At 55.7% G+C, this 13,248-nt stretch overlaps 2 protein-coding genes across 2 annotated transcripts in view; one reads left to right on the top strand and one right to left on the bottom strand.

Annotated features, from left to right (window-relative positions):
- Window positions 1-5,749, bottom strand: part of LOC115913994 (M1-specific T cell receptor alpha chain-like) — a 134,339-nt gene extending 128,590 nt beyond the window's left edge. The window contains exons 1-2 of the mRNA XM_030966327.1: window positions 5,689-5,749; window positions 4,558-4,838 (exon numbers count right to left, since the gene is read on the bottom strand). Of these exons, the coding sequence (XP_030822187.1) occupies window positions 4,558-4,838; window positions 5,689-5,737 (330 nt within the window). The 5' untranslated portion in view covers window positions 5,738-5,749. The remainder of the gene's footprint in view (window positions 1-4,557; window positions 4,839-5,688) is intronic.
- Window positions 5,750-12,543: 6,794 nt separating this feature from the next.
- Window positions 12,544-13,248, top strand: LOC115914039 (feather keratin Cos1-2). Its single transcript, XM_030966385.1, has 2 exons — window positions 12,544-12,580; window positions 12,941-13,248. Exon 2 carries the CDS (start codon window positions 12,943-12,945, stop codon window positions 13,246-13,248), a length of 306 nt encoding a protein of 101 aa, XP_030822245.1. The 5' UTR covers window positions 12,544-12,580; window positions 12,941-12,942.

The raw sequence follows: 13,248 nt of genomic DNA, 5'->3' as shown, positions 1-13,248 counted from the left end.
AGTCTCACAGGACTGTGGGATTGGATGGGATTGCTGCTAGGGAGTTCAGGCAGCTGGGGAAAAAGCTCATTAAGGCAGTGCTGAGAAGAGGGGCTGAGGGAGGTTGGTGACGCCAAGGTGGAGCTGCCATTGCCGGTGCTGGTGTCGGTGTCAATGCCGGTGTCAGTGAAAGTGCTGTTGTCGGTGTCGGTGCCGATGTCCAGTGCAGGTGCCGGTGTCGGTTCTGGTGGCGGCAGCGCCCCGGCAGCCCGGGACGAGCGGGGCTCGGCGGCCCCGGCGGGCGGAGCGGCAGCGCCCCCTGCTGGCCCCGGCCGGCCCCGCCCGCGGCGGTTCGTGCCCGGCCGCAGCCCCGGCTCCTCTGCCCGTGGCCCCCAGCGCGCAGTAATACACGGCCGCGTCCCCGCGCCGGGGCTCAGCGAGCCACAGCGAGCTGGAACTCCGATCTGCCGACACCAACAGCGATCCTGCATTGTCCGGCAGCTCTTTGGAGTCTTTGAGGGTGCTCACAAAGAGTTCAGGTCCTTTGCCTGGGAGCCGTCGGTACCAGTAGATGTAATCGCTGGTCTTGATTTGGGGATGTGAGCAGGTGATGTTGATGCCGGTGCCCTCGGTGGTCTCCAGTGAGGGCTCCTGCTCTACCTGGGCTCTGGCCACAGCCACTGCCACAGACAAAAGCACGATCACTTTTCCATCAGCAGCAAATGCCGTGCACGTGAAGGGGGAAGACGGCAGAGGACAGCCCACAGGTATCTGAGACATTCGTAGAATAAAGCAAGGAGAGACATTTTCTTCGAGAGTAATTACTTGGAAACAAGAATATAGCATAATTTGGAGAAGTGTCAGACTGCGGAAAGGGGAAACTAGAATGAGGAAAAGAGATTGGCTGAAATGCATGGATGGGTAGATGATTGCATGAATCAATGAATGCCTAAATAAATGGAGTAGTCAATCAAGCAAGCAGAGAGAGAAAGGATTCATTGAGGAGAGGAGGGTTGAGGGCAGTGACTGAAAAAGAAGCACAGAGGAGCAGGAGTGCCAGAGACAAATGCCGAGCCCAATGCTTATCCCAGGCAGACCCAGACACAGCCCCTGCCTCCGCCACCTCCACCTCCACTGCCACGCACCGATGAGCAGCGCGGCCAGCGCCGCCAGCCCCGCGCCCCGAGCCCGCCGCATGGCGCCGCTCCGCCGGCCGAGCCTCGCTGTGCCCCTGAGCCCCGGCTCTGCTGCGGCCGTGCCGCCTCCTCTGCGCCGCCGCCAGCTCCGCCCCGGGGCTCAGCCCTGCGCCGCTGCCGCTCGGGCTCTCGCCGAGTCCTGGCAGGGAACGGAGGGGAGGCGAGCGCGGTGCCTGCGGGGCGGCGCTCGGCTCTCTGCACGTCGGCAGCGGCGGGGCCGGCCTGGGGGGCAGGGATCGGGCTGGGACCGTGGAGCTCAGGATTGACAGTGCCTGGGTGTCCTTCGCTCCCATAATCTGTTCCCTCGCATTGTCCCTTTGCTGTCATGTGGGGACTCCCGAATTGTCCTTCAGGGCACTGGAAAGAAACCCACACACATGGATAAAGGACGTGGGCAAAAGCCTCAGCCTTTCTCTGTGTCCACGAAAGCAACGTGATCCAGCTCAGGGGCGAGCAGCTGTGCACGGGCCTGGACAGACCTATCTGTGTGTCCATCTGTCCGTGAGTCTGTGTGTGTGTGTTTAGAGCAGCTGGTTAAGGAGCGCTCGAGAAGCAGGGACTGCATTTCAGCTGCTCTTCCCTGGACAAATCTCCTCCAGGCTGCTGCGTCATTGTCCAATTACACCTGGGCTCCTTCTGAGTCTGGGCAAATGGTGCTCGGTGATGCTCAGGGCTGAGCAGAGGAGAGTGTCTGCAGTGTGATCAACGCATTTCACTGGTTGAGTAACACATTAGGACACACACACAGACACACACACACACAGAGATGGTCCTGCACATCGGGGGCGATTCATGCACGAATTTCTGCTCCCACATGGATTTCTGTGGACCCTGCCTGAACACAAGTGCACACAAACCAGCAGCACAGGCAAGGACACAATCAGCCATGGACGCTGCTGAGGTAACCCGGGAACAACTGCAGCAGGGCTGGAGACTTGTGGGGAAGGACAAGGAGTCAGGAGAGGCCCTGACATGGTTTGGATACTCACAGGATGAACACAGGGTAAGATGTCCAGAGAGGCATGAATACTTTCCTGAAGGCAATTTAAACAGGGCAGGGTCAGAACCAGCAGCCTAAGGCCGACACATGGGGAAGCAAAAACCAGTGACCATCAGAATGAGCTGAGGAGGGAAGAAAGGAGAAGGTGTATATGGAAGAGTGTGGCAATAGATCCATGTTGGGATGTGCTTTATCTGCACACATGTCTGGACAGGAGTGTTGACATAGATGTGCATGCACAGACTTGGGTGCAGGAGCAGGAATAGGAGCGAGCGTGCGTGTTTGCACATCAGAGAGGATGTGGCAGAAGTAGAAGTATCTGTGCCTGGGTGTCCTTTGGAAATGTGTTTGCACACACCTCTTCATAAATGCCGAGCTATGAGTTACTCTTTGGGTGTGTGCAAGCTCCAGAGTGTGTTTGTGGTACTGTGAAACCGTGTGTGCAGGAGGAGTTCTTTGATTACTTCTCCAGCTCTGGGTGCTGCTTGATTCCCAGCAAGGCATCAGGGAGGCTCAGGGATGTGATGGAAGTGAGGCGAATCAATAGCAGTGAAAGTGAGGGCGAGCAGGCCCGGAGTGTGTGGGCCTTTGGCTGCCCTTGGCGCTGTCGGTGCTGCGGGCTCGGGGCAGAGGAAGGAGCTGCGGAGGCGCGGGCCGGGAGCCCGGCGGGCGGAGCGGCAGCGCCCCCTGCTGGCCCCGGCCGGCCCCGCCCGCGGCGGTTCGTGCCCGGCCGCAGCCCCGGCTCCTCTGCCCGTGGCCCCCAGCGCGCAGTAATACACGGCCGCGTCCCCGCGCCGGGGCTCAGCGAAACACAGCGCGCTCCACCGCCGATCTGCCGACACCCACACATGGCCCGCAGTGCCCGGCAGCTTTTTCGAGTCTTTGTGAATGCTCACGAAGAGTTCGGGTCCTCGGCCAGGGAGTTGACGGTACCAGTAGATCGATTGGCTGGTCTGGATTTGGGGATGTGAGCAGGTGATGTTGACGCCGGTGCCCTCGATGGTCTCCAGTGAGGGCTCCTGCTCTACCTGGGCTCTGGCCACAGTTACTGCCGTGGAGAAAACAACAATCACTTTTCTTTATCAGAAAATGCCATGCATTCGGACATGGGAGCAGTAGACAGAAAGAACAGCGTTAACTGGGATGGGTTCTTATAATAAAGTATGGAGAGATTATTTCTCTGAGCGGGTTTGGTAGGGAACAAGAATCGATGATGGATGTTTTAAAGGACAATTGAAATTTTTAAGAGGAGAAAGGGATGAAGAAAATAGATTTGCTTGGATGGATCGATGGATAGATGGATGGATGGAAAATTGGAGTAGCATAGGCAAATTCGCTGGGAAGGATTTCACTGAGGCAAAAAACCCCTATGACGGCAGAGGAGGGGACAGAGAGCAAACAAGAACTGGGAAGGAGAAGCAGGGTAAGAGATGAATCTTAGGGCGAGCGGGGTCTCACACAGCCCCCCGACCACCCCCACTACTGCTTTCCCCACGCACCGATGAGCAGCGCGGCCAGCGCCGCCAGCCCCGCGCCCCGAGCCCGCCGCATGGCGCCGCTCCGCCGGCCGAGCCTCGCTGTGCCCCTGAGCCCCGGCTCTGCTGCGGCCGTGCCGCCTCCTCTGCGCCGCCGCCAGCTCCGCCCCGGCCGGCCTCAGCCCCCGCCTCTCACGGCACCGGCACAACCAGCGACGCGAGGACCTTTGGCATGGCCAGGGACAAGGGACAGCTGTGTCCCATCGCACACACCAGCGACAGCGCCTGGGAAGCAGATCCACCCTGCACACACCTGCAGCGGGCGGCTGCCGGCCCCGCTCGGCTGCTCTCAGGCTGTTTGTGAGCCTGGGCGGCCGCTGCTCTGTGCTGTTCATGGCCAGGGCAGTGCTCGGTGTCCCTGGCATGGTCAGGACATTCCCTCCCGATCAGGGACACACACGGACAGACCCAGGGCTGTGCTCTCCAGGGTGGAGCCACAGACAAATCCGTGCTTCTCACGTGTCCGTGCAAACGGGGCTGCTCCAAGAGCTCACAAGGCCGGGACACACAGCCAGCCCTGGGCTCTGCTGAGGGACATGTGGGGCCAGAAGCAGCAGGGCTGGAGTGTGGGAGGACAAGGCCCCAGGCAAGCACAGGGGATATTTTTCTTTTTTACTTAGAGACTGCACAATGCACAGATCAAAAATTTTCCTCAGGGAAGTGCTAGGGTGGATGGGGTCAAAACCATCAGACCACTGTACACACATGTGGATGCAACTTCTGCTTGAAGAGCATCAGGGTGAGATCAGAGTCCCTTTCCCAAGCTCAGCCTTGCCCTGACACATCCCCTCCCTGCCCTGGGTTGTTGCACAGCTGAGGAAGCTGCCTGCACCTGGGTGTCTTGCACAGCACAGAGGTACAAGGCAGAGTCAGAGAGCTCCACTTCCTCCAGCTGCAGGACACTGGATTTGCCCGTGGTGTTCAGGTACGTGGTGAAACGGCCGCTGCGCTTGGGGCCAGTCCCTGCTTGATAGGAGATCAGCTCTGGGGCTTGGCCTTTCCTCAGCTGGTACCACAGCAAGGCAGTAAAAGCACTGGTGTGGTATTTGCAGGTGGTGTGGAAGGGGTGTCCCTGCTTCACCGTGACTGGTCCATCTTCCTGGGTGACCGTGTCCTGCCCCGTGGTGCCTGGAAGAAAGTGATGGTGAGCAGCTCCACAGGGAAGGACAATGGGAAGTCAATCAAAGTGAACGAAAACCCCTGGTGGAGAAAGCTCCCTGCCCTGTAGCAGAGTCCTGAGAGATTTTGGGCAGGAGTTTGGAGCTCTCTGCTCTGCATCACCAAAAGGAGAACTGGGCTGTGTCCCTGCTCCTGCTCCCTCTGCTTAAAGGACCAGGGCACAGCCTGTCATGCGTGAACTTTGTGTGCTGGAACCAGCAGCCCTCCAGCTGCCTGAGGTGCCCAGCGAGGTACAGCAGAAAGGTTCATCCTGCTTCCCCATCCCTGTCACGCCTGAAAGCTCCTGAGCACACACAGAGCTGAGCTTGGGAAGAGGGAGCCCTGGTTGTGTCCATGCCAGTGAACACGGGGGGCTGTGGCAGAGCTGTGTCAGCCTGGAGGCAGAATGGAACACCCTGATCATGTAATGGTATGAAAATCTGTGAGGTGCCCGGGGCGGGTTAGACAGAATGTGGGAATTTACATCTCAACGGGAAGAGTGTTCGATTGTAGACACAGCTGAGATCTCCTGAAGTGACTGCAGGAGGATGAGAAGAGAGAGGCAGAGGCAGATGGACTGAAGGCGAGAGAAGAGACAGAGAAGAGACCTGAGGTTTTACTTCTCTCTTTTCCCTTTCCCTTTACAAATCAAATAGCTTCTTCAGGAAACACTTGCAAAACCACAAAGAGAAGCAGATTATTCTTAGCCTTTTCCCTTTATTCGCTGATATTTCCTCGCATGAGCCTGATAAGGCTGTTGAGGATTTCCTGGGGAAAGGAAGAAGAAGAAGGGGTGCCTCGGGGAAAAGCCAGGACTTACCCAGGAGCTGGCCCAGGAAGACGGTGAGGATGAGATGTGCGAGGTGCATGCCGAGACCAAGCTGCTGAGGGACCAAGTGTTTGCCGAGTGAGGCAGAGGCAGAAAGGACGTCCCAGCCCCGAGAGCGCAGCGCTGCCAGAAACGCCTCTCGGCGGGAGCGAAGGGAGCAGCAGCGGCGGCAGCAGGCAGAGCAATGACCTGCCCTTGCCGTGCCTGAAATGCTCCTTGCGCGTTTCTGGCTCCTCCCGCAGCAGCCCCCGAGGCTCCCTCAGCCGTTGGCATTGTGAGCATTCCGTGCCCCTGGGGCATCAGTGATGGGAAGGGGCTGTTCCCGCTCAGCTGGCAGTGGAGTCCTCACCTCCGCAGCTGCAATGGGCAGCTCTGCTGCACAGCCAGGCCTGGGCATTCAGGAGCTCAGGGGCTTCTTCCCTGCTGAGGTTTCTCACCCTCCCGAGGTGTCCTCAGACCTGTGGGGTCACTGTTAATCTCCAGCTCCAGATGGCTTTTGGAGAACCCCATGGCTGGAGGCGGCACAGCCTCACAAGCATTCCTTGGTGGGTGCTCCCTAACCCCACAAGACCCCCTCAAACCTCCATTATTCTCATGTTCCTCTTGTCCCTTCCTGTCACTGACAAAGCTCAGCCTGAGCCAATTCACAGCAGTTTCCTAATGGCCCATCAATTAGAAGCTGGAGAGCTCCGAGCTCTCTCTTTCTCCCCTTATCAGTTACTGCCCGATTGGTGTCATTGTGTGCTTTGTTCATCACTTTCCCTTTTCCTTGTCCTTCCCTTGGAAAGGAAAATGGTCCTGATGTGAGCCTTAGAGAACCAGACACTCTCACCTTTCACATGCCCTGATTGTGGCCTCAGCTGAACTTGCTCGGCCCAAGGAGCCCCTGAAGATGCTGCAAAGCTCCTGTCCTCAAAGGAAATGGGTTCTCTAGAGCAAGTCTCTGGAGGGAAACCTCATGTGGAGCTCCGTCTTTCAAGTGTCTCCCTCCAACACTTGCAGCATTGCTAAACCCTGGCATTTTCTTTTCAGTATACGTGAGATGTTACTGACGTGAAGGGAAAGGGACCAATCAGTTTTGGGGGAAAGGTGAGTGTGACAGTGTCCTCAGGAGATTTGAATTGCTCCTCTCCTCCAACCGATTTATTGTTTCCCCTTCCGCATGTTCTGCTATTGCAGGAAGATGCTGAATGCACATCCAAGGGCGTTTGTGGACACCTGAGGATGAGAACGAAATGTAGAGAAGTGAATTCCATCCTCAGGTGGCATTAGAAGTACACCTGCCTTACACAGCCAGGTAAGAATGCACCTTGCAGTATGGAAAGAGAGATTTCTGCAAGGACAGGGATTTCTTTATCACTTTATCAATGCAAACCCCTCTCATGCATTGACCTTCTGATCCGACAGCACTCCATGAATTAGCCCCTGTGTGCCTGTCAGTGCAGCTGCTTTGTCAGCTCCCAGCCCTGGCGCTCTCAAGGAGCAGCTTTTTGCTTTGCAAAGCAGCCTGAGAGCAGCAGCAGCCGCCGTGGCCGGAGGGGAGGCCGGGCTGTGTGTGGGGACTGTGTGAGCGCAGGTTGTGGGTGGGTTGTGAGGCGCGTTGGGGGTCATGCGGGGCCGTGCGGGGCTGTGCCCTGTCGGTGCTGCGGGCTCGGGGCAGAGGAAGGAGCTGCGGAGGCGCGGGCCGGGAGCCCGGCGGGCGGAGCGGCAGCGCCCCCTGCTGGCCCCGGCCGGCCCCGCCCGCGGCGGTTCGTGCCCGGCCGCAGCCCCGGCTCCTCTGCCCGTGGCCCCCAGCGCGCAGTAATACACGGCCGCGTCCCCGCGCCGGGGCTCAGCGAGCCACAGCGAGCTGGAACTCCGATCTGCCGACACCAACAGCTGTCCTGCATTGTCCGGAAGCTCTTTGGACTCTTTCATAGTGAGTGTGAGGAGTTCAGGTCCTTGTCCAGGGAGCAGACGGTACCACTGGATCCAATCACTGGTCTGGATTTGGGGATGTGAGCAGGTGATGTTGATGCCGGTGCCCTCGGTGGTCTCCGTGAATGGCTCCTGCTCTACCTGGGCTCTGGCCACAGCTACTGCACGAGCAGAAAAGAACAAATCACTTGAAATTCTTCACTACCTACAGAAATGTACAAATCTCACAGAAACAGTCTAGAACGTACAGAGATGATGAAATAAACAGGACTGAAGGGATTTCAAGATTAGCAGGAATGGAAGTGTCCATGAATGGTTTGTGGAGAGATGAATGAGGGAATGACAGGAAGAATCACTGTAGTTACTGGAAAATAGGAGGATGTGGGCGAAAGCACAAAAAGAAAAGAAAAAACGTTAGAAGGGGTAAGGACTGACTTTGTGTATAATAAAGAAGGAGAGGAATGGAACGCGTGTGCAGGGTTGAACATAGAATAGAGTCAGGATGTTTCTGAGGGACTATAGCATGAAGGAGGGATGAACGGGAGAACAGCTCTCGAGAACAGCTCTGTGAAGAAGCCAGGCAGGGCGGCAGCCTCCGGGCACCTGCGGGATCACCCCAGCCCCACGCACCGATGAGCAGCGCGGCCAGCGCCGCCAGCCCCGCGCCCCGAGCCCGCCGCATGGCGCCGCTCCGCCGGCCGAGCCTCGCTGTGCCCCTGAGCCCCGGCTCTGTGCTCTGACTGTGCCGCCTCCTTTTCTCTCCTCTCCTCTCTCTCCATCGCCGCCAGCTCCGCCTCGGGGGTGAGGCTCTGACGCGCTGGGGCCGCCGGGCGGCCAAAGAAGAGGGGCGGGGCAAGCACACACAAGGGGCGGGAAGAAAAAAGCACCCCCCCTCCCAAAAAAAAAAACCAAAAAAAAAGAGAAAAAAGAAACAGAAACAGACAGAAGAACAGGGAAAAAAAAAAAGAAAAAAGAAGAAGAGAGAAAAAAAAGAAAACAGGCGCGGGGGGGGGGGGGGCGCCAGGGCGGGGGGGGGGGGCACGCCCGGAGGGGGGGGGGGGGGGCGGGGGGGGGGGCTTTCCCCCGCCCCCCCCAACAAAGGCAGCGGGGGGGGGACAGGGGGGGGGAGGGGCAGGGGCAGGGGGAGGGGGGAAAAGGGGGGGGAAGGGGGGGGGGGGGGGGGGGGGGGGGGGGGGGGGCGGGGGGGGGGGGGGGGGGGAGGGGGGGGGGGGGGGGGGGGGGGGGGGGGGGGGGGGGGGGGGGGCTTCCAGAGTCTGTCTAGTCTGTGTTCCTTGTTTCCTTTCCACAGGTGGTTCCAGGATTTTCTGGGAACAACTTGGGCAACAGAGGCCAGTTCACTGCCTGTTCTTGGTTGTTTGATGTCACCTCCAAACTTGTGGAGAGTGTCCTCCTTCCCACTATTCACAACATTCGTGGTAACATGCAACACTAGTGATCCTACTGCTGACCCCTGAGGGACCCCAGAGCTGTCTGCCAGCTGGGGTTTCAAGCAATGGCCACAATTCTTTGGGCCTGGTAGGCCAGACAATTTTCCACTCACCTTACCCCTCTCTTACTGATCCTTTTTGTCACCAATATGGTCACAAAGGAAGGGCAGCAGAGGAGGCCACTGCAGCTGTTTTCTCCCACAGTGCTGCATAAAGGGGAGCAGTCACCTCTCTTGAGCTCCTGGCAACACCTGGTTTAATGGAGCTGGAGACACTGTTGGACTTCTTTGACACAAGGGAATTTGCACTTTCCTTTTCAATTGCATGAATTTCCCAATCAGCCCGTTTCTCCTGCTTGCTGAGGTCCCTCTGGATGCTGGCCTGACTCTCTGATGCATAAACCTCTCTTCCCAGTTTGGTGTTGTCTGCAAACCTGCTGAGGGTCCACTCTGTCCCATCAACCACACCACCAGTGAAGTTGATAAACAGGACCCATGAAGTCCTGACCATTTGGATGCACCACCAGTCACTGGTCTCCAACTTTATTTTGTGCTGCTGATCACTGATCCCTATGCCTGGCCAGTCAATTTTCATTCTCCCTCACTGTCTCATCCAACATCAACAGCTTCTCTGTGAGGCTCCTACAGGAATCCACACAAAGTGTCAAAGGCTTTGCTCACATCCAGGCAGAGAAGATCCACCATTCTTTCTTCCTCACCATTCTGTCATATCACCACAGCACTTTGTCAAGAAGATCAGGCATAACTTCCCCTTGGTGAATCCACACTGACCCGTCCCTGGTGACTTTTTCATGCCTGACAAGCCTTGATTAGGAGAGCTTTCCAGGACTACCTGCTCCATCACCTTCTAAGGGGCTAAGATGAGGCTGAGAAGGCTGTAGCTCCCTGGGTTCTCCTTTCCCCCTTTTTGAAGACACAAGTGGCATTTGCTTTGCTCCAGTATCCAGTCACCATGCTCAGCTGAATGTAACCAAGAGTGACCTGACAATGACAGGAGCCAGTCCCCTTACCACTTGTGTGTACATTCCAACAGGGACTAAATATGTGCAGTTTGCTAAGGATTCACTGCCCTGATCTTCCATCAAGGACGTGTGTTCCCTGATCCTGACTTTACCCCCAGTCTACATCTGGTATTCCTTAAGGCCAGTCTTGCTAATCAGGACTGAGGCAAAGAAGGCCTTCAGCACTTCAGCTTTTTCTCTATCCTGTGTCACCAGGGCCCTTGTCTCATTCAGCTGCAGTCCTACACTTTCCTTACTCTTCCTTTTGTCACCTTTGTCCTTATGGAAGCCCCTTTATTATGCCATTTGCCTTTTCTTCTTACAGCTGAATAAAACCTTCCACCTTTTCTCCCCCTTTCTGTATCCCTGGTGCATGACAGGAGAAGGCAAAGTCAGCCACCTGAATTGTCCTGGGCTCTGTGTTTGGTGGGATACAGTCAAACCCAGGAATAAGGCCACTTCTTTGAGACCAAGGCCCCTGAGATCCCAATGGAGTGACCCAGACTGACATAATTTACTTTTAATGGATTCCTGCAGCATGTGGCATGAGTCCTGTGCTGACGCTGATGTGTTTTGATGCAGAAATGCTTGGGCCTCTCATCTTGTCATGCAAAAGATGCCTTCATTGAGGAATGTGCCAGAAATAAAGCAGGAAGTGAAAACACAGCAATTTAAGAAGCCAAACCACAACTCACAGCATTAAATGAGATGGTTTGCATTCAAGATGAATTTGTCAGAAAATGATCACCTCCAGAAGGGATACCTCTGGCAGCCTGAGTCAGTAAAAGTCCATGGTGAAAGCCAGCCCAGATCTTTTCTCTCTCATCCCCTTCTCTTGCCTCCTTCTCCTTTGGGAATTAGGTCAGTCTGAAACCCTTTCTCCTTCTTTGCTTTCTCTAAAAGGAGATCTCACCCCAACGGACCACTCAGCTGATTCCAGTGGTCTTCTGTGATGGTTCTGTTCCATCACTCCCTCTGCTCAGCTGGACAGAGGAGAGAAAATACAGGAGGCTTCTGGGTCTATATAAGGACAGGAAAGATCACTCATCAATTACCCTCATGGGAAAACCCAACTCACATCGGGGAAATTAATTTGATTTATTGCAATCCAGTCAGTGTAGGGCAATGAGAAATAAACCTAAAATCCAAAACCACCTTCCCCCCCCACTGGTCCCTTCTTCTTCAGCTCAACTTCACTGCTAATTTTCTCCTCTCCAAATGACAGGGATTTGGAGTTGTGGTCAGTTCAACATGTCTCTGTGGCTCTTTTGTGCTTAGGAGAAGGAACTCTCACACACTTGCCCTATGGCCTATGGGAGACAGTACCCCCAAAACTTCTCCAATGTGAATTTTGCACATGGGCTACAGTTCTTCACAAGTCCTGCCTGCAAACCTGTGCTAGCATGGGCCTGTCACTCATATGGCCACAGGCCCTGACAGGAGCCTGATCCAGCATGAGCTTTTATGGGGACACTTGGAGCACCTACCTCCCGTCTTCACTGAGATCCCTCACTGAGGGTTGTTTCTCTCACATTGTCTCTCCCCTCTCTTCCGGCTGCTGTTCCACAGTAGATGTTTTCTCTCTTCCCAAACATGTTATCCCAAAGGTGCTTCCACCATCGCTGATGAGCTCAGCCTTGGCCAGTGGTGGATGAGTCTTAAATCCATCTGGTGTTGGCTCCCCCACAACCAAAACCTTGCCATGCAGCCCAAATCCAGAGGGTGCAAGGCAAACAGAGCTAGGCACTTCTCTGAGGGGCCCAGTGATGGAACCACAGGAAACAAGCACAGGCTGGAACACTGGTGTGAAACATAGGAAAGCCCTTATTGTTGAGGGTGACCAAGCACTGTCTCACATTGCCCAGATGACTTGAGAATTTTGCCTTCTTGGGAGGACAAAAGGAGAGCTCTAAGAGCAAGAGAATGAAACCCAACAGTGCAGCCCAAATGCCTGAGATTCTGAACACAAATGAACAGTGGAGCAAGTTGGGAGGAATGGAGGAAAGAGACATGGCATATCATATCATTTTGCAATGATATCATGGCATATCTTTAGGTGACCAGTCAAGGGTTGAAGCCCTGAGAGCAGCTGCACCCCTTGCAATCAACAAGGCCACAGGCAACATCACCAGTGAGCTCCAGGCCAATCTCATTTCCCTGCATGCATCCATCCAGCGCTTGAGCGGAGGATTCTGCAGACACTGACACATTCCTGCCCTGGAAATCCTGAGGCGTCTCAATCTCAGCACTCAGAAGAAGCCTCCATGAAGAAATGTCTATGAATAAGCCAGGAAATGAAAAGGTGGCAACATGGAAAACAAGCACCCAGCCCATGTCATTAGCTGGGATGCTTTCCATACATCATGAGCACCTTAAGAAATTATCACTTTCATAGAAGCCACCTCTGGGCCTGGGGCAACCCAGAGTGACTATAAAAGCCAGCCAGAATTCATGCTCTCTCATTCACTTCTCCTGCCTCCTTCTCCTTGGGATCCAGGTAAGTCCAAAGCCCTTTCCCCTGTCCTTTTCTGGAGAAGCAGATGCATGTTCCTATAGCCTGTGAGAGGTCTTAGTGCTGCTGCTGCTGAGGGGTCAGAGAAGAACTAAATTCTAACTTAGTGTCAGGATTTGGCTGAGGGAGCTCTTTATTGAAGACATATTGCAACTTTGCAGTACTGTGTCAGGGTGAGGCTGAAAACCCCTTTCTCTCATTACCCAGTTTCTCCCTTCTGGCTTAAGCAGGTACCATTGCAATTCTTGCAGCAGGATGATAGATTCGCGGCTGATGGCTCCTCACATGTGCCTGTGCTCTGCTTCCTTCCCTTCCCTCTCTCTCAGGTGCACCTCCAGCCCCAAGCCATGTCCTGCTACACCCGGTGCCAGCCCTGCCAGCCCTGTGGCCCCACCCCGCTGGGCAGCAGCTGCAATGAGCCCTGTGTCAGGCAGTGCCAGGACTCCACCGTGTTCATCCAGCCCTCGCCCGTGGTGGTGACCCTGCCTGGGCCCATCCTCAGCTCCTTCCCACAGAACACTGTGGTGGGATCTTCCACCTCTGCTGCTGTTGGCAACATCCTCAGCTCTGAGGGAGTCCCCATCAATTCTGGGGGCTTTGACCTCTCCTGCATCACCAACCGCTACGGTGGCAGCCGATGCCGTCCCTGCTAA

This window comes from Camarhynchus parvulus, chromosome 27, assembly GCF_901933205.1.
Source record: "Camarhynchus parvulus chromosome 27, STF_HiC, whole genome shotgun sequence".
NCBI lineage: Eukaryota > Metazoa > Chordata > Aves > Passeriformes > Thraupidae > Camarhynchus > Camarhynchus parvulus.
This window is presented reverse-complemented; position numbering and strand designations above follow the sequence as displayed.

Bases quoted from the DNA above. Each gene is read 5' to 3' on its own strand.
- LOC115914039 (XM_030966385.1), top strand. From the start codon at position 12,943: ATGTCCTGCTACACCCGGTGCCAGCCCTGCCAGCCCTGTGGCCCCACC.